The sequence below is a fragment of the Mesoplodon densirostris genome, chromosome 2, assembly GCF_025265405.1.
Source record: "Mesoplodon densirostris isolate mMesDen1 chromosome 2, mMesDen1 primary haplotype, whole genome shotgun sequence".
Lineage (NCBI taxonomy): Eukaryota > Metazoa > Chordata > Mammalia > Artiodactyla > Ziphiidae > Mesoplodon > Mesoplodon densirostris.
Window position 1 is genome coordinate 23,259,621 of NC_082662.1, and position 25,766 is coordinate 23,285,386.

At 41.1% G+C, this 25,766-nt stretch overlaps 1 protein-coding gene across 11 annotated transcripts in view; it reads left to right on the forward strand.

Moving 5' to 3' along the window:
* PHACTR4 (phosphatase and actin regulator 4) overlaps positions 1-25,766 on the forward strand; it is a 109,287-nt gene that overhangs the window by 27,186 nt on the left and 56,335 nt on the right. For 8 of the 11 annotated variants that reach the window (XM_060089274.1, XM_060089266.1, XM_060089275.1 and 5 more), the window contains one exon: positions 6,094-6,147. Coding sequence is in view for 5 of the 11 variants with exons in the window: in XM_060089266.1 (XP_059945249.1) it covers positions 6,132-6,147 (16 nt within the window). In the remaining 6 variants the exon portion in view is untranslated. Of the gene's footprint in view, positions 1-5,638; positions 5,694-6,093; positions 6,148-25,766 lie in introns of those variants that run through there. The other 3 variants (XM_060089260.1, XM_060089268.1, XM_060089271.1) reach the window with 3 other exon arrangements.

The window sequence follows — 25,766 nt, forward strand, 5'->3', positions numbered from 1 at the left end:
CCAGTAGATCCCATGGTCCTGGGCCCTCTCTTGCACTTACTTTACTACAGAGTGGGTCCCTTGTCATGAAATGATGTTATGTGGGATGATGCTTACTGGTAGATTAAACATTTCCTTAACTCTCATGTACTGTTCACTGCAGCCCTGAGGGCAGAAAAGGCAAACGTACAGCCAGAATATGTCCCTATTTCTTTTTTTTTTTAATTAATTAATTTATTTGGCTGCTCCAGGTCTTAGTTACAGCATGCAGGATCTTTGTTGCAGCATGAGGGATCTAGTTCCCTGACCAGGGATCAAACCCAGGCCCTCTGCATTGGGAACATGGAGCCTTAACAGCTGGACCACCAGGGAAGTCTCCGTTTCTTTCAGAATAAATTGTTCACCTTTTCAGGGTGGAAGGGGCCAAATACAGTCAACTTGCCATCCAAAGGCTGGTTGGTTTCCTTGAAAGATGTCATGCTGGAAGCTTTGTGTTTGTCTCTGTTGCTGGCCATTCGGGCTTTTGGTGGCATCAGTAGCTAGAGCATACTTGGTAAGTAGGACTTCATACTGTTGTCTATGCATAGAGTATATCTCTGCCACATGACCACCTTCTTTCAGGTGCTCATTTTTCTAGCACTGGGGAGGCCATGACAAAAGATGGCTGATGTAAACTGGTTGAGTCATTGTCTACTTGGTTGTTTTGTGCTTCTTTCATGGTAGATGTTCTCTGATGACTGTTAACATGTGATATGAAGATCTTGAAATGTGTCTATTCTTGTATCCTCCCACGTGCCTCTACCTTAAGACCTCCTTCCCCTAATTTTCTTTTTTTTTTCCCCCTAATTTTCTAATCGTTCTCCTTTTATGCCCCCTGACCAGCACATCAGGACATTTACCTGTGAGTCCACATATATTTTAACCTCAAACCAATTCTTTGTCTACACAAAGTAGACAGTCTGCCTAAAGCTCTGCCCATTGGGCACTGTCCTTCAGTGCCACCCCTGAGTGAGGCTGTAGTGCAACCACTGTCCATTTTTGACTTGGACCCAGTTACAGCCATCTGTGAAGAAGGTGAGGGTTTTTCCTTTGTCAGCTGGCTGTGAGGGCCCCCCAGTACGGCCAAAGGTGTATGCTAATGAAGGGGCACTTTGCAACAATGGTAGATGATATGAGGGTTTGGGCTATCTGCTCATGCTCGTGACTTCTGGTCCTACTTGTGCTAGATACTGGATGCATCACCTTCATCTTAATGCTGAATTATTGCTGGGTCCACCCAACCCTATGACTTGATATGTCTCATAGAACCTAGGTCATGGTGGGTGATTCTGGATAAATGGTCACTTGGTGTCACACCATCAGGTGTTCTATATCTGCTAGGACCCAGTAGCATGCCAGGAGTTGTTTTGCAAAAGGCAAGCAGTTTTCCACTGAAAATGGAATGGCCTTGCTCCAGATCCCAGGGGTCTGCATAGTGATTCTCCCACTGGGGCTTGCCATAATACCATAGCATTTGCCAGATTGTATGCCTCACCATCCAGACCTGCAGAGTCCTTTACTGTTCTGGAAACTGGTAACTTTTTGTGTCACCTGATATAAAAGCCAGAGCAGTATTCTTGGGTGTCATGCTTCCCTCTTAATGGTGGGAGCTGCAAGATGCAGTTGGTTACTTGGATGCCTTTACTTGAATGGCATGTTTTATCAAGCCCCTGACTACTGAGCCTATAAAAATTTTACTGATGAATGGGTGCCTGAATCTCTGTAGCATTTATCTTTCACCCTCTGGAGTCCATGTGTTCTGTCAAGGCCTTCAGTGTGCTATCCACCTCCTGTTCATCTGGCCCAATTAGCATGATGTTATTAATATAGTAGGTCAGTGTGATATTCTACAAGAAGTCTATATTATCATAGGACTGTATTACATGAGACAGTGGCAAACTTGACATGGTCCTGTAAAAGTATGCTATAATCCATTCCATGTGAATGGGAATTGTTTCTGATCCTACTTTCTTGAAGGGATAAGAGAAAAAGAACTTATTCCTTCGATCTTTGACTGTGTACTATGCTCCTAGGGCTCTGTTAATTGGCTCTAGCAAAGATACCACATCTGGCACGGCAGCTGCTGTTGTGGCTACTATTAGATTGAGTTTGTGGTTATCTACCTTCCTCCAGGATTTATCTGGTTTCTGCCGGGACTACACTGGTAAATCCTGCATCCTCTGGGGGTGTAGCACTAATTTCTGCCATCTCCCCTCCCTTGCCCCCAGAATACAATATTGTTTTCTTTTGTGTTTATTATCTTGGAAGGTGGGATGGGGCACCCACCTTTAGAGGCTTCCTTCCACTTGGCCTTCCCCAGTATAACTCCTATCCCATAGGCCAAGGACTCACTAACTTCCAGGTATGTCTATTTCAATTATACATTCAGGGTCCAGGGAAGTGACCACCAGGATGGTTCACACATCCAGTGGGCCCATCGTGAACTCGATCTTGGCCAGGGCTCAGTTTATTTCCTGGTCCTCATAAGTCCATGATTATACGTCCAGACTCCAGGTGTCAATGTCAACCTGTCCTTAAAATGTTAGCATTCCGGGCCTCCCTGGTGGCGCAAGTGGTTGAGAGTCCGCCTGCCGATGCAGGGGATACGGGTTCGTGCCCCGGTCTGGGAGGATCCCATATGCCGCGGAGCGGCTGGGCCCGTGAGCCATGGCCGCTGAGCCTGCGCGTCCGGAGCCTGCGCGTCCGGAGCCTGTGCTCCGCAACAGGGGAGGCCACAACAGTGAGAGGCCCGCATACCGAAAAAAAAAAAAAAAAAAAAATGTTAGCATTCCCGTTTACACAGTTTACAGCTACCTGAGTAAATGACCGTAGACAGAGCTGACTACATAATTTGCATGCTGAATACACCTGGATTGAGAGTGGGCGAGAGAAATTGCCCACCAAAAGTACGTGGCACTCCTAGCCCAGGCAGGGAAAAAGGATGGCCAGGTGGGACCAGAGGGAGTGGCCAAGAGGCTGCTCCTGGGAAGACAGGAAGAGGTAGACTGTGTGTGAGCTGAGGCTTCAAGCCCCCAGCACATGCTTCATTTTCCCCCTCAGATTTCACTTATGGAGCAGAAATTCATAGATAAAATTATTAAGAATTTTAAGACAGTGACTGCAGAGCATTAAACTTCAAGTGCAGGGACCTTCTGAGTATGGAGTCCATGAGACCTATAGTATATGGGTCTCTTAGGCCATAGGTTTCTCAGGGAATTGTTATACTTGCTTTGGTGTTGCAGGTTCTTTTCTCTTGGGTACCTGGCCTCCTTCAGTCAAAGGGGTCAGGATCTGAAACTGGCTCAGGTTCAGACACTGGACATGGGTTCTGATATTTTTTTATTGAGGGGACTGACCTCAGCATCCAGATCTTCCATCCCTGATTTCTTTTGATGTTACAGATAGAAAAGTGCTCTTATTAACTGCTTGTCTATTTTGCTTCATAAATACACCATGCTTTATTAACTATCTCTACAAATCTGTGAGTCGGATTCCTTTGACTGCCACTCTGACTTTGCTGATCTTTATAGTAAGTGTCTCCATCTGGCTTCAATCATTAAGTACCATGGCCTGGTCTCCTTTGTTTTAGGGTCCTGTCATCACCGTTGCTATCAGTGGCATTAGTTTTTTTTTTGTTTTATAAAAACAAAAGTTTTTCGTTGCTGCGCGTGGGCTTTCTCCAGTTGCGGCGAGCGGGGGCTGCTCTTTGTTACGGTGCGCTGGCTTCTCATTGCGGTGGCTTCTCTCGTTGCGGAGCATGGGCTCTAGGCGCACGGGCTTCACTAGTTGTGGCACGCGGGCTCAGTAGTTGTGGCTCGGGGGCTACAGAGCACAGGCTCAGTAGTTGTGGCACACGGGCTTAGTTGCTCTGTGGCATGTGGGATCTTCCCAGACCAGGGATTGAAGCCGTGTCCCCTGCATGGGCAGGCGGATTCTTAATCACTGCACCACCAGGGAAGTCCCAGTGGCATTAGTTTTATAACAAATCCTCTATGGAGAAGAGCTTTGAAACTCTTAATGATGCTGGTGCCCCTCTCACCAGCACATTCCTTATAGTATCCTCCCAGCCATTTCAAGGAACATAATACTTTTTTCTGACCACTTCAGCAAGCCAGCTTCACTAAGTGAGCCTTTTAATCCCTTCCTCCCCTGTCTGCCACTGCAGTTTTGTCTGCCATTGCTACTTATCATGGGCCGTGACTTTTCCAGCTTTTAGGAACCATCCTAGTGATAAGTTCATACCATATTCTGAGGTTTTTGCCAGGGTGTTAAATTCTGTATCTTCGGAGAGTAATCAATATGTTATGTTCTGGTTGTGATGTTCAAGCACCCTCAGAATTCGCATTTGCTCTCACTTAGCCCCTGCCAGTACATGCTGGCTAATTCTTGCAGCTCCCTTGGGTTATAATTCCTTTGTGACCTTATCAGGCACAAAATATCTGGGCTGGGTTATGGCTTGACCTACTACAAGTTAGGAGGCATGGAGGTGGCAGATCCTGAGGGGACATTGTTTACCGAGCAGGGTGGGGAGGCCTCTGCATTATCTTCAAGTGCGGGAAGAGTGCTAGCTCTTACAGAGATGGTGGGCCACTTTCGCAGTTTCAAGGGCGCTATCGCATTCAAGATATTGGAGGGGCATCAACTCAGTTGTCTCCATCTCATGTATTAGGGTCTCATTCTTCACCAGTCAGGGCCCTGACGTAGCGTAGCATACCTCCCTTGGCTGAGAGTTAACCTTCCTTGGTGCTCGGCTACTCTGTTGATTAACTCTTGGGCCTGGTCTCCAGCTTTTTCTCTCCTCCTGCTGCCACAGAAAAGAGCCTCTTTATAAATTACCAGGAGGCCCTGGGGCGTTCATATTTGACTTTCTTCTTTTTAATTACTTATTGATACTTACTTATTTATTTAGGCTGCGCCACACGGCTTGTGGGATTTTAGTTCCCAACCAGGGATTGAACCCCAGCCCTTGGCAGTGAAAGCATGGAGTCCTGACTGCTGGACTGCCACGGAATTCCCCATATTTGACTTTCAGTTGACTGTTAATCACTCTTAGTTTTTTGTTATCTTCTTCTAGAGCATCAGTTAAGTTTAGTAATAGCCGTTCAATTCCATTGTCATTATAGTTATCTCCCCCTTACTCTTCAAGTGCCTCATAAGTCCAATCAACTAGAGCATTCTGTCCATAGATAGATCATCATTATTCACCACTAGTGAAAGTTTAAGAATTGTACCAGCACCTTGTGCCAGGGATTATCTGGTTACCTGCCACCACCAGTGGGGTCCTCAGTGCCATCTAGTCTGTGAGCGATTCAACTCCAAGACCCCTTCACAGTCCTAATTTTCTCAGATCACTGCCAGCCCCAACTGTTAGTACGTTATATTCTCTGGAAAGCAGACTCTGAATTGGAGTTTAGTATTCAAATTGTTAACTAAGGAGTGCCCTTGGGATCAAAACTATGAAAGAGGTAAAAAAGCAAGATTGGGCAGATTCGATCCTTGTTTTGACTAAGGGTGAGGGAGGTTGAATATCTATACTTATTCAACTTTTTTCAAAAATTTTTTGTTTTATTTTAATACTTGAGCATTCTTAACTTACTGAACTACTTTCTACTTTCCTCAGGCAAAACCAATTCCTTCATTCTATGATATCCTCATATGCTTTCCCAGATGTTTATGTGAGTTTTGTTTGTTTGGGGTTTTTTTGCATAAAAATTTGGCTTTTTGCTGCTCTCTCTCCTTCCCTCCCTTCTTCCCTCTCCCCTTCCCCACCCCTCCCTTTTTCCCTTTGTCCCCCCTCCCTAAAAAATAAAAAAAAATTTTTTTTAACTTGCCTTTTTCCTTACACTCCAGTAAATTCAAGATGGAGATTGGAAAGGGAACTTATTGTATCTGTACCTCAGCCCCCTTAAAATAAATCCCAGTTGGCAATGTTCTCACTTAATAAGTTGTACATTTCTATAATGTTCTAGTTTTAAACTATAATCAGTGTTACTGAATTGGGTTTATTTTTTAAGAAATATAAAAGGTGATGGATTTTATGTTTTAAGTATATCATTTACTTTTTTCTCTTTTTAGAAACTATATACCACCTCCCTAAACTGGTTAATAGTGGCATGGAAGATCCATTTGGTGAGTATCACCTACATTTTTCTTAGTAAATGATATTTGTGTTTTATCCTTACCTCCATTAAAGCTTTGAGAATAAATTGATTCTTTTCATGTTTAGTGTGCTAAGCTCTCTAGTTTATCAGTTCTCAAACTTTTTGGCCTCAGGATCCCTTTATACTCTTAAGTATAATTGAGGGCCCCAAAGAGCTTTGTTTGTATGATTTATATCTATTGATATTTACTATATTACAAATTAAAAGAGGCATTTAAAAATATTAATTCGTTTCAAAATAATATTAATAAATCCATTATATGTTACATAAATAATTTTTTTTAATGAAAAATAACTCCCCAAATAAAAAAGAGTAACAAGAAGAGTGGCATTGTTTTACATTTTGCAAATCTCTTTAATGTCTGGTTTAATAGAAGACAGCTGGATTCACATATCTGCTTCTGCATTTAATCTGTTTTGTTATCACATACCCTGTAGACTCTGGAGAATTGACTGTTTGGAGCTAATGAGAGTGAAAAGGCAAATAACAGTTTTGTAATATAAAAAGTAATTCTGACATTGCTATGAGGCATCTCTAGTAGTTCCTAGACCACACTTTGAAACCTAATGCTCTAGAATGTTAGTTACTTCAAATACAGCAAAGAACCAGTTGGCAAGTTAAAATAATAAGTTTTAAATTCTGTAACAACATGGTTAAGGGAATATAAATCTAGACACACAAAGGTTTGGTATCTACCTTTTTGACTAAAAAGTCAGTCACTGTGTATTGAACTCTGTTTTCCTGTTGACTGCAGTTTCAAAGAGAGATAAGGTCTGAGATAGTTAGTAGGCCATTTTGAACACTTGTGCCTTGTGGTGTTTATTGAAGCTTTATGAAAACTATTGATGTTTCTTTAGTATCCATAGAGTTATATCCGTGCTTTAAAAAGTTTCTCTGGGGCCTCCCTGGTGGCGCAAGTGGTTGAGAGTCCGCCTGCCGATGCAGGGGATACGGGTTCGTGCCCCGGTCTGGGAGGATCCCATATGCCGCGGAGCGGCTGGGCCCGTGAGCCATGGCTGCTGAGCCTGCGCGTCCGGAGCCTGCGCGTCCGGAGCCTGTGCTCCGCGATGGGGGAGGCCACAACAGTGAGAGGCCCGCATACCGCAAAAAAAAAAAAAAAAAAAAAAAAGTTTCTCTGTAGGAGAGAAATGGTATTTCTACTATCTTTTAAAATTCTCTAAGATGAGACATCTTAGCTGCTTTCCAGGCTTTTATTTTATTTTTTATCATTGTGTTCTGAATCCACAGCATTTTATTTATTTATTTATTTATTTATTTATTTATTTATTTATTTATGGTTGCGTTGGGTCTTCATTGCTGCGCACAGGCTTTCTCTAGTTGCGGCGAGTGGGGGCTAGTTGCGGTGCATAGGCTTCTCATTGTGGTGGCTTCTCTTGCTGCGGAGCATAGGCTCTAGGCACGCGGGCTTCAGTAGTTGTGGCTCACGGGCTCTAGAGCACAGGCTCAATAGTCATGGCGCACGGGCTTAGTTGCTCCACGGCATGTGGGATCTTCCCAGGCCAGGGATTGAACCCGTGTCCCCTGCACTGGCAGGCGGATTCCTAACCACTGCGCCACCAGGAAAGTCCCCAGGCTTTTAAACTATTAAGCCACTCCCCTTGCCTACATGTGATTGGAAATACTTTTAAAAATTTGTCATGTGGTCATCCAGAAAGCCCTTTGGGGGAAAACTTAACAATTCCAGTGTCGTTGCCGTACAGCTTCATTAGAATTGTTGAACCACAGCTAAAACAAGCCTTCTATTACTTTTTAGTTCCCCCGACACCATTTAGAATTTTAAAAGTAAAGGTGGTAGTGTAAAAACTTAAGAAGGAGCCTTTCCATTATCTTAGGTTGCAGGAAACTTTGTAGTTTTTCTGGTTTAACATGTTGTATATCCTTAAATTTACATTAATCACTATGCTAATGAGTATGTAAAACATTCTTGTACATTGATGCATATTGTACCTCCCACAATTAAAAGTGTAACAGCCAAAAAAAAAAAAAAACCCACATATTATACACTTGGAAGACTAGTTAGGACGTACTTCCCACTTCATATGCATCAGCAAAAAAAAAGCAACCAGAGAAAGTTTTCCTTGCTAGAGGCAAGTTTTGTTTTTTGTTTTTTTAAAGGATAGGTACTTTTATTTTATTATTTATTTATTTATTTATTATTTATTATTATTATTATTTTTTGGCTGCGGTGGGTCTTCATTGCTGCGCGCGGGCTTTCTCTAGTTGTGGTGAGCTGCGGGGTGGGGCGGGGCTACTCTTCGTTGCAGTGCGCTGGGCTTCTCATTGTGGTGGCTGCTCTTGTGGAGCAAGGGCTCCAGGCGCGCGGGCTTCAGTAGTTGTGGTGCATGGGCTTAGTTGCTCCGCGGCATGTGGGATCTTCCCGGACCAGGGATCGAAGTCGTGTCCCCTGCATTGACGGGTGGATTCTTAACCACTGCGCCACCAGGGAAGTCCCAAGAGGCAGGGTTTTTTTTTTTTTTTTTTGCGGTATGCGGGCCTCTCACTGCTGTGGCCTCTCCGGTTGCGGAGCACAGGCTCTGGACGCGCAGGCTCAGCGGCCATGGCTCACCGGCCCAGCCGCTCCCGCTGCATGTGGGATCTTCCTGGACCTGGGCATGAACCCACGTCCCCTGCATTGGCAGGTGGACTCTCAACCACTGCGCCACCAGGGAAGCCCAAGAGGCAGGTTTTGATTCGAGCGTTTTGTGCTTCTTCACCAAATGGGAAAAGTCTGAATCTCATTTTATGGCAGTGTAACTTGAAGTAGTAGTATAAAAAAGGTTCCAAGTTTATATTCTACTCACGCACAGTTACTGTAGATGACTGAAATTAGGCTCTTTAGGCACCTGGTACAAGTAAGTAATCATATAGCTCAGATTAATAGCTTGTTATCTTGCTTTGAAAAGACTGTTGTTGAAAACCTTGCCAGATCAGAATTTCTCCTCTGATTTTAATGACCCTAAATGGCTTCTTTAGGAGTTTGGCTTTTTTCACCCTGTAGTGTACATTGCATCTAGCTCATCAGTGAAATCCTTATTTTGAACACTAGAGGGCAGTCAGTACTTTATTCATAAATATGCAGTTTCTTTACAAATGAATTCTTAAGGGCGTTATTTATGAATAATTTGGTGAATCGAGTTGATATAGTTGCCTGGTGACAAATCCTAAAGAACATGTCCATATGATAAACTAGCATAATGTATGACAACTCCAAAGGCTTTTATGGGAAACATTTTTTTTTCCACTGAGTGACCTCCTTACCTCACCTAACTTAAACATAACTTAAATGGAATTTAATCTAATTAATTAAGCTTATTATTAAGCTAATTAAATTCAACTTAAATTAAATTTAAATATAATTTAAATTTACTAGAGAATACCAAAGGGAAAGTTGCTATGGAAGTTATAGTTGGCTAGTAGTCAGCTGAAATATAAATTAATATGTGCTTTTGATCACGAATATGAGAAAAGGTTTGTCTTCTGTGCTAGTGAGAGGATTTTTAACTCTTATACTTTTATTTATTTATTTTTTGGGGGGGGCTGCATTGGGTCTTTGTTGCTGTGCGCGGGCTTTCTCTAGTTGCTGTGAGCAGGGCTGCTCTTCGTTGCGTTGCGTGGGCTTCTCATTGCAGTGGCTTCTCTTGTCGTGGAGCACGGGCTGTAGGCGCTTGGGTTTCAGTAGTTGCAGCATGGCGGGCTCAGTAGTTGTGGCTCTTGAGCTCTAGAGCACAGGCTCAGTAGTTGTGGCACACAGGCTTAGTTGCTCCGCGGCATGTGGTATCTTCCCGGACCAGGGCTCGAACCTGTGTCCTCTACACTGGCAGGCAGATTCTTAATCACTGCGCCACCAGGGAAGCCCTTATACTTTATTATTTTTTTAAAATTTAATTTGGTTATATTCCCTGTGTTGTACAATATATCCTTGTAGCTTATTTTATGCATAATAGTGTATAGGGTTTTTTTTTAATTGCTCACAAAACATACATATGATAAGAATCTGGTTTATTGAGTTATGGTCCACTCAGTGCCATTTGACAAGGAAAAGAATTCTGAATGTAAAATGAATTTGTTTCTAAGAAGATGGAGCCCCTGGAAGATGGTTGAGAATTTTGTTACAGTTAGGTTAACTAACAGTTATGTAGATACATTGGAAAAGAATTATTTGTTGCATTCTGAAAATTAAAGTGAGAGATTTTTACCCATCACATTCTAGTGGGACAGACCTAAGGCCTCTAGGACCTTTCTTACATGGACAGATGTTTACACATTTTATTATATAATATTTTAAAATCACATTTGTTAATGCCACCACTGATCTCATCAGAAAAGTCTTTAAATATTGGGAAGTTGGCAGGCTCACTCTAGTGGATATGTTTTCCAAAATTCAAATTTCTCTTGAAAGCTTGACATATATCACTGGCAACAAGTACTGTCAGTTTTATTTGTAGTGACAGGCTCCATTCATTTTTGAGAAGATATCTGTGAAATATCTAAGCTTGAACAACACAGTTTGTCATTCAGTCTTTCCAGTAAAAGTGGTATTTCATGAAACTGGCCAGTTCAGCTTGCAACTCAATTACGCAAGTGCCTTTCCTGAAGGTAACCGTTGTACTTACCATTTCATCATGCAAAATAGTAAAAAGACACGTAGAGGGCTTGAGATTTATTAAAACTAATAATAGTTTTTACAGCTTTATCAAGGATATTCTTAAACTGGCATTATTTTTAACTGTAATTATGTAGTGGTGAAGATTATGCGTCCTACTACAGTTTGGCACTACTGCCTTGATACGTGTGAAGGTACCAGCAGTTTTGCTCACCATTGCTTTTGTACCCTCAGTACCAGTGTCAACGTGGTGAAAAAGGCAATGAATTCTTTAATATTATTAAGTATATCATTGTACCTCTTGGGTCCTGAAAGGATCTTGCGGATACCCAGACATCAGTGGACCATACCTGCTTCAGTTTCCTAATTTTCAGAGTCTCTTCTGTGGAAGTCATGGACAGAGTCAAAACTTAGTCCTGGAAATTGTTTTGGGCAGGGCTTCAATCTTGTACACTTGGCAGAGTATGGTCAGAGGGAGTGAGCTGCTCTGTGGTCTCTCCTAAGTTGATCATGACCTACCTGAAGCTTTTAGGAATAAGTTAAAGAACACTTCTGTGGGTGAAATGAGTGTTCTGAGCTCATTAGGCAGCTCAGTTTTTTGAGAAGAAATTCACCAGCATTTAGTCAAGATGACCTCACCTGGGCACTATTTTCTTATCTTTAAAAAGAGAGTAAACGGCAGCAGAGATCTTGGTGACACTAGCCTTCAGTATGTCTCTTGAGTCACACTGCTCCAATATGGACAGGTGTCCCCCTGTGTGTGGTACACAGCTGTCATCCTGGGGTATTCTTATTCACCTGGGAACTCTGCTTCTCTTCTGTGTTGGCTCTTTTGTTTCCTAAATCCCATGTCTTCTTCTTTCTTTCTTTTTTCTAATATTTATTTATTTATTTATTTATTTTTGGCTCCGTCAGGTCTTATTTGTGGCGCTCGGGCTTAGTTGCCCCACAGCATGTGGGATCTTAGTTCCCTGACCAGGGATCAAACCCGCGTCCCCTGCTTTGAAAGGCAGATTCCTAACCACTGGACCACCAGGGAACTCCCTCTTCTTCTTTCTTGATTACCAATAGCTGCTTGATGATGGACTCCTGAAATAGTTCTCTAATTTTCATCTCTTTTTTTCTTTAGCTCTACCTCCTGAAAGATTTCTTCATCTTTATATTCTATTAAATTTTTCTTTTCGGGCTTCCCTGGTGGCACAGTGGTTGAGAGTCCGCCTGCCGATGCAGGGGAAGCGGGTTCGTGCCCCGGTCCGGGAAGATCCCACATGCCGTGGAGCGGCTGGGCCCGTGAGCCATGGCCGCTGAGCCTGCATGTCCGGAGACTGTGCTCCACAACGGGAGAGGCCACAGCAGTGAGAGGCCCGCGTACCGCAAAAAAAAAAAAAAAAAAAAAAAAAAATTTCTTTTCTACTATTGTGTTTTTTAATTTCTAGGAGTTCTTTTTTTTTAAGATTTTTTTTGATGTGGACCATTTTTAAAGTCTTTATTGAATTTGTTACAATATTGCTTCTGCTTTATGTTTTGATGTTTTGGCCTCAAGGCATGTGGGATCTTAGCTCCCTGACCAGGGATCGAACCCCCACCCCCTGCATTGGAAGGCGAAGTCTTAACCACTGGACCGCCAGGGAGGTCCCTAGGAGGTCTTTTTTATTCTCTGAATACTTCTTTCATAATATTCTTTATTGTTTCAACAGATTTACTTTGCCGTGCATAGGCTCTTTTCGCCCAAAGTTGTTTTCCTTTGTTTTGGTCTCTCTTATATAAGACTTTTCCTCTGAAGTCTAGTAATAATTAGCTGTCTGTTTGTGATTAAGAGTGGTGAGCTTTAAATTAGAAGCTTTAAATGCATAGGCTGGTTGCCTTTGGGCCTTACTATAGTGTGAGCTTCTTGTCCCTATTGTTGAGGAACATGTCTGTTATCAGTATCAGGGTTCGAGGGGTGGAGTCTTCTCATCACTGGATGGTAAAGGGTGATGAAGACTGGGAGGGTTGCTGCATTCAGTATTCATTATGTTCACTCAGTTCCCCTCAGTTTTTCATGCTCTGTTCCCACCGTCAACCGCCTTTTGAGTCCCCCAGTCCAGAGACCATTTGTTTTATCCCTTCCAGAAAACAGGCCTCCAGAATTCTGCCAGGGTTGGTATGGGACAGACATTCAAGGTCATGGAGTGCGGAAGGTGGTAAAGGAATCAAACAGCTCTTACCCTGATTCTCCTTATTTTATTCCCTTTCCTTTCAAAGGGACTTGGTAGAATACTGTGAAAGTATTCATTGTTAATTTATATTGGTATAAGCTACTAGGTTTTTTTTTTTAAAGTAAGGGCTACACTGTACATAAGTGCTGGGGGAAGGCAGGGTCCAGAGAAAATATGTATGTATACATTTTAAGCTACCGTGATGCTTCAAACCCCACTACTTTTTTTTTTCTTTTTTTTTTTGGCGGTACGCGGGCCTCTCACTGCTGTGGCCTCTCCCATTGTGGAGCACAGGCTCCAGATGCGCAGGCTCAGCGGCCATGGCTTACGGGCCCAGCCGCTCCGCAGTATGTGGGATCCTCCCGGACCGGGGCAAGAACCCACGTCCCCTGCATTGCCAGGTGGACTCCCAACCACTGCGCCACCAGGGAAGCCCCCCGCTACTTTTAAAAATGGCTTATTCCTGCTTCTGCTTTCTTTCTTCTTCCCTTCTCAAATGTTTATGGGTTAACAGCCATTCTCTCCATAGCACACCCAGGAAAAGGGACTGAAACCCTGGCATATGAAACTTCTTCTAAAAGGTTTTTTGGGGTAGGAGAGGATCTGTATATACTAAATTGCCTTCTCAAAATGTTTTAAATTGTCTAACAACTTCATTAAGTTTTTATATGCCCTCCCTTCCACAGAAGAGAGCACAGTTTGTTGAAAAAAAATTTTTTGGTTGTGTTTGATGAAATAATTATTTAATGAGATAGATTGTTGGTGTGAAGCCTGAATTTAAAGCTAGGTGCAAAGGCTTTATTCATATGCATGGTATTCTGGGAACAGATTAAACAGATTTAACAAGGTAATATCACCTTTAGATTAGAATTTGTATCACATAGGAAATATGAGAATCAGTTTGTTGAAGTGGAAAACAGAAGCCATATCCTAAACAAATAAAGTCAATTGTTTTCTTCCTATTCTGAATCTGAATTTATAAATCATTATTATGTTTTAAAGGGGGTTTTCCTAACCTTTCAAGGACATTTGTTAAGGAACCATGTTCAAGACTAATGCATTTCACTTAAGTTCACGGGAAAATTTTTTGTTATCATGTTGTTAGTACTTGAAGCTCAAAATATGCTAATAACACAGCCCTTCCCTCCCTTCTCTTTAAGAATGAAGGCAAAATATGAACTTAATTAGTTTTGAGATTCTTAAGGTGTAGGAGATAAATTCCTCTGGAATTAAACAATGCCAAAAATGATGTTACTTCTATTTTTTTCCCTGTGGTGTTCAGTAGGAATTTAATATAGCATTATTATACATATATTAAATATCTCTGTCATCTTATTTCCTGATAAGAGTATAACTTATGAGGGGCAAGATCTTTTTACTGTTATATCCTACTACTCAATAGTAGGCAATATTTGTATGTATTTCTTATAGTGGTTTTAAATTTTCTTCATAAGATAGAATTAACAATCTTAAGGGAAATTGAGTGCATAGAACACCAGTTTATTGTAGAACACTATGAACTTTAATAACACAGATGCCCTATAATTATTTTTTTCTGTCAATAGAAAAAGATGAGCCATCTTTGTAGTCATGCAAGCCTGAAAAGTAGTGATGCTGACGTTCTGGACCATCTCCCATATCGTCTCACCACTTTTCATCACTTCTGATTGCTACTTACTCCCTAGAAAATCATAGAAAGTATGATAGGTGGACTAAATGTGTAGATGGTTTTCCATCTGAATTTATTTCTGCATACTGAGCCCTTCATCAATGTGTCTTGGACAGGGATTTTCCTGGTGGTCCAGTGGGTAAGACTCACGCTCCCAATGCAGGGGGCTGGGGTTCAAGCCCTGGTCAGGGAACTAGATCCTGCATGTATGCCGCAACTAAGAGTCTGCATGCCGCAACTAAGACCCAGCACAGCCAAAATAAATAAAAAAATAAATATTTTTAAATGTGTCTTGGACACTACATAGGCAATGATTATAAGAATGAAAATTAAAAGGGAGGGATAGTGGGAATTCCCTGGTGGTCCAGTGGTTAGGACTCTGAGCTTTTGCTACCATAGGTTTGAGTTCAATCCTTGGTCAGGGAACTAAGTAAGATACCCACTAGCTGCGCAGCACAGCAAAAAAAGAAAAGAAAAAAAAAAGGAAGGATAGACGGTTTTCACTTATCATTTTGTATCTTCCTGTATGGTTTGCATTTTCATCTGTATACATATATTACTTTTGGTTTTTTAAACGTAAAAAAGGATTTTATCTGGATTGTAGGGTTATGGGCATTTTAGTTCATTCTTTGTATTCCTCAGTGTCAAAAATTAAAATAAGTAAAATAATTTTCTTAAAGGAGGTAAAAGAGAATAAAAGCATATTGTTAAAGGATATTAAAGACTATCATGGTCATTCTACATTCACAGCTTACCTGCTACACCTAAAATTACCACTTTACATCTCTACTTACTAATGTGTCCTTTTAAATATATATATGTTTTATTCTTCCTATGAATTGTCAGTAGATTCAGCCTACCCTGCCAGACTCCATCATAGTTGACTTGTTCCTCATCCATTCATTTGTTCAGTAAACACTAAGCAAAATCAGCAAAGCAGTATATCCTAACAGTTAAGCTCTCACGCTCTGGAATAAGCAAACTTGGTTTCACATCCCAGTTCTGCCACTTCTTGACTGTGTCCTTTGGGGCAAGACAGTTACTCTCTAATCTTCAGTTTATTCCTAAAGTACGGATATGAATTTTACCTTTCCCACAAGGTTGCTATAAAAATTAAATGGGGACTTCCCTGGTGGCACAGTGGTTGAGAATCCGCCTGCATATGCAGGGGACATGGGTTCGAGCCCTGGTCCGGGAAGATCCCACATGCCATGGAGCAACTAAGCCCGTGCACCACAACTACTGAGCCTGCACTCTAGAGCCCACGTGCCACAACTACTGAAGCCTGCATGCCTAGAGCCTGAGCTCTGCAACAAGAGAAGCCACCTTAATGAGAAGCCCATGCACCACAACGAAGAGTAGCCCCCGCTCACCGCAACTAGAGAAAGCCCACGTGCAGCAACAAAGACCCAACAACAAAGACCCAATGCAGCCATAAATTAATTAATTAATTAATTAATTAAAATAAAATAAAATTTTAAAAAGGAAAAAAAAAAGAATGTGCCTGCCATGCAGGGGACACGGATTTGAGCCCTGGTCTGGGAAGATCCCACGTGCTGCGGAGCACCTAAGCCTGTGTGCTACAAATGCTGAGCCTGTGCTCTAGAGCCCACGAGCCACAACTACTGAAGCCTGCACGCCTAGAGCCCGTGCTCCGTAACAAGAGAATCCACCGCAATGAGAACACACCGCAAAGAAGAGTAGCCCCTGCTCGCCACAACTAAAGCCCGCATGCAGCAATGAAGACCTGATGCAGCCAAAAATGAATAAATTTATTTTTTTAAAGAATTAAATGGATTAGTACTTATAATATGCTTAGCATTGTAACCACATAGTGAACATACAGTAGCTGTAATATTCTTATTAATTATAATCACTAATAAGATGTAATCTCTGTTTTTATGGAGCTTTCGGTCTGTGTTAAGCAGTTACAAGGTGCTCCTTAGAATTCCTTTAAAAAAAAATAAGTCAGGTTAATTGAGATACAATTTATATACAATAAAGTATACCCTTTTTAAGTATATAATAGTTCTTTTTTTTGACAAACACGTAAAATCATGTAACTACCACTGCAATCAAGATGTAGAGTACTTCCTTCCATACCAAAAGTTCCCTGCTTACCTTTTGTAATCAGAATTATACAATATGTACCCTTTTTTTTTTTTTTTTTCGCGGTATGCCACCCTCTCATTGCTGTGGCCTCTCCCGTTGCGGAGCACAGGCTCTGGACGCGCAGGCTCAGCGGCCATGGCTCACAGGCCCAGCTGCTCCACGGCATGTGGGATCTTCCCGGACCGGGGCACGAACCCATGTCCCCTACATCGGCAGGCAGACTCTCAACCACTGCGCCACCAGGGAAGCCCCAATATGTAGCCTTTTGTCTGGTTTTTCACTCAGCATAAAGCTGTCAAGATTCATACATGTTGTTGCATGTATCAGTAGTTCATTCCTTTCATGCCTTTTTTTTCATTTTTTTTTGTTTCATTTTTTAGTAGATCTTTATTGGAGTATAATGGCTTCACAATACTGTGTTAGTTTCTGTTGCACAACAAAGCGAATCAGCCATATGCATACAGATGTCCCCATATCCCCTCCCTCTTGAGCCTCCCTCCTGTCCTCCCTATCCAACCCCTCTACGTCATCACAAAGCACAGAGCCTATCTCCTTGTGCTGTGCTGCTGCTTTCCACCAGCCAACTATTCTACATTCGGTAGTGTATATATGTCGATGCTACTCTCACTTCGCCCCAACTTCCCCCTCCCACCCCATGTCCTCAAGTCCATTTTATATGTCTACCTCTTTATTCCTGCCCTGCAACTAGGTTCATCAGTACCATTTTTTTTTTTTTTTTAGATTCCATATATATGTGTTAGCATCGGTATTTGTTTTTCTCTTTCTGACTTACTTCACTCTGTATGACAGACTCTAGGTCCATCCACCTCACTACAGATAACTCAATTTCATTTCTTTTTATGGCTGAGTAATATTCTATTGTATATATGTGCCACATCTTTATCCATTCATCTGTCAATGAACATTTAGGTTGGTTCCATGTCCTGGCTATTGAAAATAGTGCTGCAGTGTACATTGTGGTACATGTCTCTCTCTCTTTTTTAATTTATTTATTTTATTGATTGATTTTTGGCTGTGTTGGGTCTTCATTGCTATGCACAAGCTTTCTCTAGTTGCGGCGAGTGGGGGCTACTCTTCATTGTGGTGCGCAGGCTTCTCATTGCAATGGCTTCTCTTGCTGCGGAGCACTGGCTCTAGGCGCATGGGCTTCATTAGTTGTGGCACGCAGGCTCAGTAGTTGTGGCTCATGGGCTCTAGAGCGCAGGCTCAGTAGCTGTGGTGCACGGACTTAGTTGCTCCGCAGCATGTGGGATCTTCCCGGACCAGGCAGGGCTCGAACCCGTGTCCCCTGCATTGGCAGGTGGACTCTCAACCACTGCGCCACCAGGGAAGCCCCCATACGTAGCTTTTTCAGATTGACTTCTATCACTTAGTAGTATGCATTTAAGGTTCCTCCATGTCTTTTCGTGGCTTGATAGCTCTTTTCTTTTTAGCACTGAAAAATATTCCATTGTTTGGATGTATCATGGCTTATTTATCCTTTACCTACTGAAGAGCATCTTGGTTGCTTCCAAATTATGGCAGTTATGAATAAAGTTGCTATAAACATCTGTGTGTAGGTTTTTTGTGGATGTAAGTTTTCAATTATTTGGGTAAATACCAAGGGGTACAGTTGTTGGAATGTATGGTAAGGGTATGTTTAGTTTTTTAAGAAACTGCCAGATTGTCTTCCTGAGTGGCTGTACTATTTGGTGTTCCCATCAGCAATGAATGAGAGCTCCTATTGCTCCAGCATTTGGTGCTGTCAATGTTTTGGATTTTGGCCATTCTAATAGGTGTATAGTGGTATCTCATTGTGGTTTTAATATGCAGTTTCCTCATGACTAATAATATTGAGTAACTTTTCATGTGTTTATTTGCCATGCATATCTTTTCTTTGATGAAATGTCTATTCAGATCTTGATCTTTTTAAAAATTGGCTTATTTTCTTATTATTGAGTTGTGAGAGTTTTTTACATGGTCCACATACAAGTTCTTTATAAGTGTTACTACACAAATGTTTTTTTCCCAGCCTGTGGTTTGTCTTATTAGCAGACGTTTTTAATTGATGAAGTCCAATTTTTTCTTTTTTGGTTAATGTTCCTTATCTTCTAAGAAATCTTTGTTTAACTCAAGGTCAGAAAGATATTTTTGTTTTTCCTTCAAGATGTTTTATCTTTTTAGGTTTTACATTTAGGTCAATGATTATTTTTGAGTTAACTTTTGTATATGGTATGAAGTTGAAAATATTCTCCTTTGTCCACTGAATATTTTGACACCTTTATTAATAAATTCCTGATTAAATAGGTAATTTTCTAGGGAAATATAATTTACTAAAGTGACTCAAGACATGAAAATCCCATATAGACTAACAGGCATGGTCGAAATGTTAAAATGTGTCTAAGCCCAGTGAGTAGTTTTTTGTTTGTTTTTCTTTTTCTTTTTTTTCTTTTTTTTTTTTCTTTTTTTTTTTTTTGGCTGTGTAGGGTCTTAGTTGCAGCACACGGGATCTTTGTTGAGGCATGTGCTATCCTTTGTTGCAGCACCCGGGCTCTTCATTGTGGTGCATAGACCTCTCTCTAGTTGTGGCGGTGGGTTTTCTCTCTCTGGTTGTGGCGCACAGGCTCCAGGGTGCATGGGCTCTGTAGTTTGTGGCACGTGGGCTGTCTCGTTGAGGAGCATGAGCTCAATAGTTGTGGCATGTGGGCTTAGTTGCTCTGCGGCATGTGGGATCTTAGTTCTCTTACCAGGGATCAAACCCATGTCCCCTGCATTGAAAGGCAGATTCTTTACTGCTGGACCACTAGGGAAGTCCCCCAGTGATTCTTATGGACAGTTTCATTAATAGCTTGAAGAAGCAGATAATTATAATGCTATATCACACACTGTAGAGAAAAAGAAAGTACATCCATTTATTTTATAAAATTAGCAAAATCTTGATAACTGAGAGCTGACAAAGATAGTGCAAGGGGCTTCCCTGGTGGCACAGTGGTTGAGAGTCCGCCTGCCGATGCAGGGGACACGGGTGCGTGCCCCGGTCCGGGAAGATCCCACATGCCACGGAGCAGCTAGGCCCGTGAGCCATGGACACTGAGTCTGCGCGTCCGGAGCCTGTGCTCCGCAACAGGAGAGGCCACAACAGTGAGAGGCCCACATACCGCAAAAAAAAAAAAAAGATAGTGCAAAAAGAAAATTGAAATTTGTCCTATCTCACTTAATGAATATAGTTGTAGAAAGTCTGTATAAAGTACTTGCAGATTAAATTCAACAAGTCATTATTATATTTTTTTCTGATTTCAAAAACAATACATATTTCCTCCAGAAAATATAAAGTGGTGTAAAGTAGAAAAATTTAAGTCACACTTGATCTTTCCACCCTGTGGTAACTACTGATAATATTTTGATATATTTACTTCCATGTTTTTTTCCAGAGCAGTTATCTATATAGTTATAGATAACTATATTACTATAGCTATGTAGTTATTTTAACATACTGATTAGAACTGCTTTTTTCCCCATTGGATATGTCAGATCTCGCAGTATATTAAAAGAATATAACCAAGAGGAATTCTTTCAAGATCTAAGTATTATATTAAGGAAACTATAAATAATAACACATTCGTACATTGATAAGTCAAAAAACAAGGGGAAAATGATATGCTTATCCCTACTGATCACAAATTTTTTTTTTTTTAAGAAGATGTTGGGGGTAGGAGTTTATTAATTTATTTATTTATTTTTGCTGTGTTGGGTCTTCGGTTCTGTGCGAGGGCTTTCTCTAGTTGTGGCAAGCGGGGTCTACTCTTCATCACGGTGCGCGGGCCTCTCACTATCGCGGCCTCTCTTGTTACGGCGCACAAGCTCCAGACACGCAGGCTCAGTAGCTGTGGCTCATGGGCCTAGTTGCTCCGCAGCATGTGGGATCCCCCCAGACCAGGACTCGAACCCGTGTCCCCTGCATTAGCAGGCAGACTCTCAACCACTGCGCCACCAGGGAAGCCCCCACAAAAATTTTTGATAAAATTCAACTATTCCACTCAAAGCTTTTATTATACTAAGAATAGGATAATTTATTTTTATTCTAAAATATTTAAATAATAACAAGCACCTATATTTCTACTCAATTGATTTTAAAATTGGTAACATTAGGGCATATTTACAAAAGTTAGTTATAATCTCCTTTGACCACTACTCTCCAGTGACAACCCATAACATGGATGTTGTGTATATCCTTTTAGTTCATTTTTTTCTTTTATAATATGCTTACATAATCCTTTAATATGATAAAGAATAGCTATCTGAAACCAAGAGACACTAGCACACTTACAGTGAAATACTGAAGAAACGTCCACTAGAGCAAGAGCAAGACAAGAATTCCCACTGTTACTTTATTTAACATTATTTTGGGGGTTCTTAATGCAGTAAGATGAGCAATCATTAGAGGCATGTTTCCAATAACGAACAAAATAAGTACATAGTTGTTGGCTAATATTATTCTCTCTTCAGAAAAATATTCCCAAAAGAATCAGCTGAAAAAGAATTCAGTAACATGGCTGATAAATGCAAACTAAATGTTCAAAAATGAATCATTAAAATTTTTACATATATTAGAATAAATTATATCTAAAAAACTAAGGGGATTAAAAGTATTTACAACAACCAAAATTATAAAATACCCATGAATGATCTTAATAAGAAAAGTACATAACTTATAAAACTAGAAATTTGCTATCATAGATAAGTAAATAAAGGCGTTACGTCAAGAAATAAGAAAGTTTATTAGTGTCCATCTACCCAATTTACCTAAAGAAATAACCTTGAGGGCTTCCCTGGTGGCGCAGTGGTTGAGAGTCCGCCTGCCGATGCACGGGACACGGGTTCGTGCCCCGGTCCGGGAGGATCCCACATGCCGCGGAGCGGCTGGGCCTGTGAGTCATGGCCGCTGAGCCTGCACATCCGGAGCCTGTGCTCCGCAGCGGGAGAGGCCACAACAGTGAGAGGCCCCTGTACCGCAAAAAAAAAAAAAAAAAAAGAAAAAGAAATAACCTTGATAAACAGCAGTGTGCACAGCACACTGGCATATTCAGATTTAAAAGTGTGTATTATTTTTATTAAAGAAAAGAAAACTTTAAAGTTCTTGAAATTTTTATGGTTTAATAGTGAGTGATGAGTGGGACTTCCTTGCCGGTCCAGTGGTTAAGACTCTGCACTGTTGCAGGGGGCACGGGTTCAATTCCTGGTTGGGGAACTAAAATCCCGCAAGCCCCATGGCACGGCCAAAATAAAAATATAAATAAATGTTTTTCTTCAACTTTGCTTCAAATTCAGGTTAAGTATGATCAGTGGGATTTAAAAGTTGGTAATAAAACTTGTATGAACATTTCCCATTAGGCAGGGGACCATTAGTTTCAAAACAACCTCAGTGGTTGGCTTCTTGGCCCTCTAGAGTTCTGTCATACTAAAAATGGCCTTTCATGATAGAGCTTTGACTTGATTCAAAGGCAGGATAGGTTTTACAAGATTGCAACATGAAACATCAATGGAGTCCAAAACACGCACAGATGTGCACACACGTACACCCCGTAATGGAGGCTTCCATTAAAAGAGGGGGATAGTAGTATAATGGACTATCTTGTGGAATGATGTTGATGGCCTTCAGTTCCTCGTTGAAGATTTGTGTGTGTGTGTATGTGTTTAATATTTATTTATTCTGGCTGCGTCAGATCTTAATTGCGGCATGCAGGATCTTCGTTGTGGCATACAGGCTCTTAGGCATGGTTTGCAGGCTTCTTGGTTGCGGCATGCAGATTCTTAGCTGTGGCATGCAAACTCTTTAGTCGCATCATGCGTGCAGGATCTAGTTGCCCGACCAGGGATCAAACCCAGGCCCCCTGCATAGGGAGTGCGGAGTCTTACCCAGTGGACCACCAGGGAAGTCCCAAAGATTTGTGTTCTTTTTTTTCCTCATCAAACTAGTGTGTGCATCTCTTGGTAGCCAGAGTGATATCATATCAGATTGCAGTCTGTAGCTACAGCTTTCTTTTTTTTCACTGCATGAGAATATTAAATAAATACTACATTTTACTTGACTATTTAAACATTATAAAATTTCAGATTTAGGTTTCTTTTGATGATTGTGTATCTTCTGTTTTTCTTCTTTGATCTCCCAAAAGAATTTAAATGGTGTAAAGCAGATGGGTCTAGCAGCTTTATTTTGTCCATTTTACACCCCGCCCCCCACCCCAGGTCAGTCTTTTCCCTCTTCAGTATAGAGCTGGATAATCAAAATTAGCAAGAACCCGTAAGAATTATGTCTTAAATAGTAAAAGAGAAAAGTGGCACCAAAGAAGACATTCTTGCTGGGGTGAAGTGCTTTGGTGTGTGCTTGTTACTTCTAGTTATAATCTCATAATGCATCCAGGGCCAGTAGCTTAACATTGGTTACAATGAAGTCCAGTTGGTTTTGCTTGATAATTTATTGTCATACTCACTACATACCCTAACCAATCAAAAGGTGAAAAAGCGGATGGATGGGTGATTGTCTGGCTGAGTGATTCATTAATTCATTTAATAAATTTTCCTAGGCACATTGCCCTAGCTGCCATGAAGGACAAAAAAAACAAACATCCGCCTGCTGATGCAGGGGACGTGGGTTCATGCCCCGGTCCGGGAGGATCCCACATGCCAGCTAGGCCCGTGAGCCATGGCTGCTGAGCCTGCGCGTCTGGAGCCTGTGCTCCATGACGGGAGAGGCCACAACAGTGAGAGGCCCGCGTACCGCAAAAACAAACAAACAAACAAACAAAAAAAAAAGAATAAGATATACTTTCACCAAATGACCCAACAATCCCACTACTGGGCATATACCCAGATAAAACCATAATTTAAAAAAATACATGCACCCCAATGTTCATAGCAGCACTGTTTACAATAGCTAGGACATGGAAGCAACCTAAATGTCCATCAACAGAGGAATGGATAAAGAAGATGTAGTGCATATATAAATGCAATATTACTCAGCCATAAAAAGGAATGAAATTGGGTCATTTGTAGAGACGTGGATGGACCTAGAGAGTGTCATACAGAGTGAAGTAAGTCAGAAAGAGGAAAGCAAATATCGTATAATAAGGCATATGTGCAGATTCTAGAAAAATGGTATAGGTGATTTTATTTGCAAAGCAGAAGTAGAGACATAGACGTAGAGAACAAATGTATGGATACCAAGGGAGAAAGGGGTGGGGAGGCAGGAATTGGGAGACTGGGATTGACAAATATACATTATTGATGCTATGTATAAAATAGACAACTGATGGGAACATACTGTATAGCACAGGGAACTCTACCTAATACACTGTGGTAACCTAAATGGGAGGGAAGTCCAAAAGGGAGGGGATATCTGTATGTGTGGCTGATTCATTTTGTTGTGCAGTGGAGGCTAACAGAATATTGTAAAGCAGCCATACTCCAATAAAAATTAATTTTAAAAAAAGAATAAGATATAGTTTCATCACTCAGAGAGATTAAAAACTATTAATGCTAGGCAGAATGAATAAGTGTTTTTATACAGATAAAAATAATTGTGTTATTGGAATTTCATGCCATGTTATTCAACATGACTTGTACTTAAGGAAATTATTAAAACAAAACTTGCTTTATAGCATCTATATTGACTTTTCTATATCTGTGTTATTTGAACAGTTTAATACTGATGACTTTAAGTAGAGTTTTTTTGTTTTAATTGTTTTTGTCTCATACCTAACAGGAAAATTTGGTGAACATGGAGAAAAAGGAAAAACTAGGGGCTCCTAGGTACCTTAGGGAGTATGGATAGAACTTACATGGTGGTGAAGCACATTTGTACATTGCTAATAATGATTGCTCCCAGTAGCATACATGTGGGTTAAAGGTGTAAACCTGTGCTTCAGTAATTTGGGTTTCTCATGCAGTATTGGGACTGAAGTATTTTTGTTCTAGATTTGGTTTGAGGGGTAGTAGAAATGTCTGTATCCCATATAGCCAACTTTTCTTGATTCTAGCTAGACCTTTCACTTATTTTCTAAGTAATTCCTTTAAAAATTGATTTTGAGATAAGAAACATCATTCTTTTTGGTAGTCATACTGGAAATATCAGGGGTAAGCTAAGAGAACAAATTGTTGGTGTTTTTAATTTTAACATTGTCATTTTGGGCAATTCACATAACTGTTCTGTACCTGAATTTTACTTTTGTTAAAGTACTACCTCCTGGGCTTCCCTGGTGGCGCAGTGGTTCAGAACCTGCCTGCTAATGCAGGGGACACGGGTTCAAGCCCTGGTCTGGGAAGATCCCACATGCCACGGAGCAACTAGGCCCGTGAGCCACAACTGCTGAGCCTGCGCGTCTGGAGCCTGTGCTCCGCAACAAGAGAGGCCCGCGCACCGCGATGAAGAGTGGCCCCCACTTGCCACAACTAGAGAAAGCCCTCGCACAGAAACGAAGACCCAACACAGCCCTAAATAAATAGATAGATAGATAGATAAATAAAGTACTACCTCCTAAAGTTTTTATAAGGTTAAAAATAAATGTTCTTATCTAAACACCTAGGAGGTATTGTGTGAATTCAAAGTCCATTTCGTAGTACAAACTATCTTGTTGTAGTTGGGAGTGGAGATTCACATCCAGATTACTTAGATATGAACCTTAGCTTTGCCGTTTATTAGCTATGAACTCCTTGGACAGGTTTACCCCTGGGTGACTTAGTTTCCTCAGCTACTAAATGGGGATAATAAATGGTATCCTTCTTATAGCCTTGTTGTAAGAATTAGACAAAACAAAACACTTAGAATAGTCCCTGGCTTTATAATACATGGTCGATTAATGTTAGCTCTTATTATCCATAGAGAATGGGGAGAAGGAATGCATAGGAATTTGAACTTAATTTACCTTTTCTAAGCTTTAGCTTTCTTTTTCATCAGATCTTTTGTTAGAGATGTTCATATGTAACAG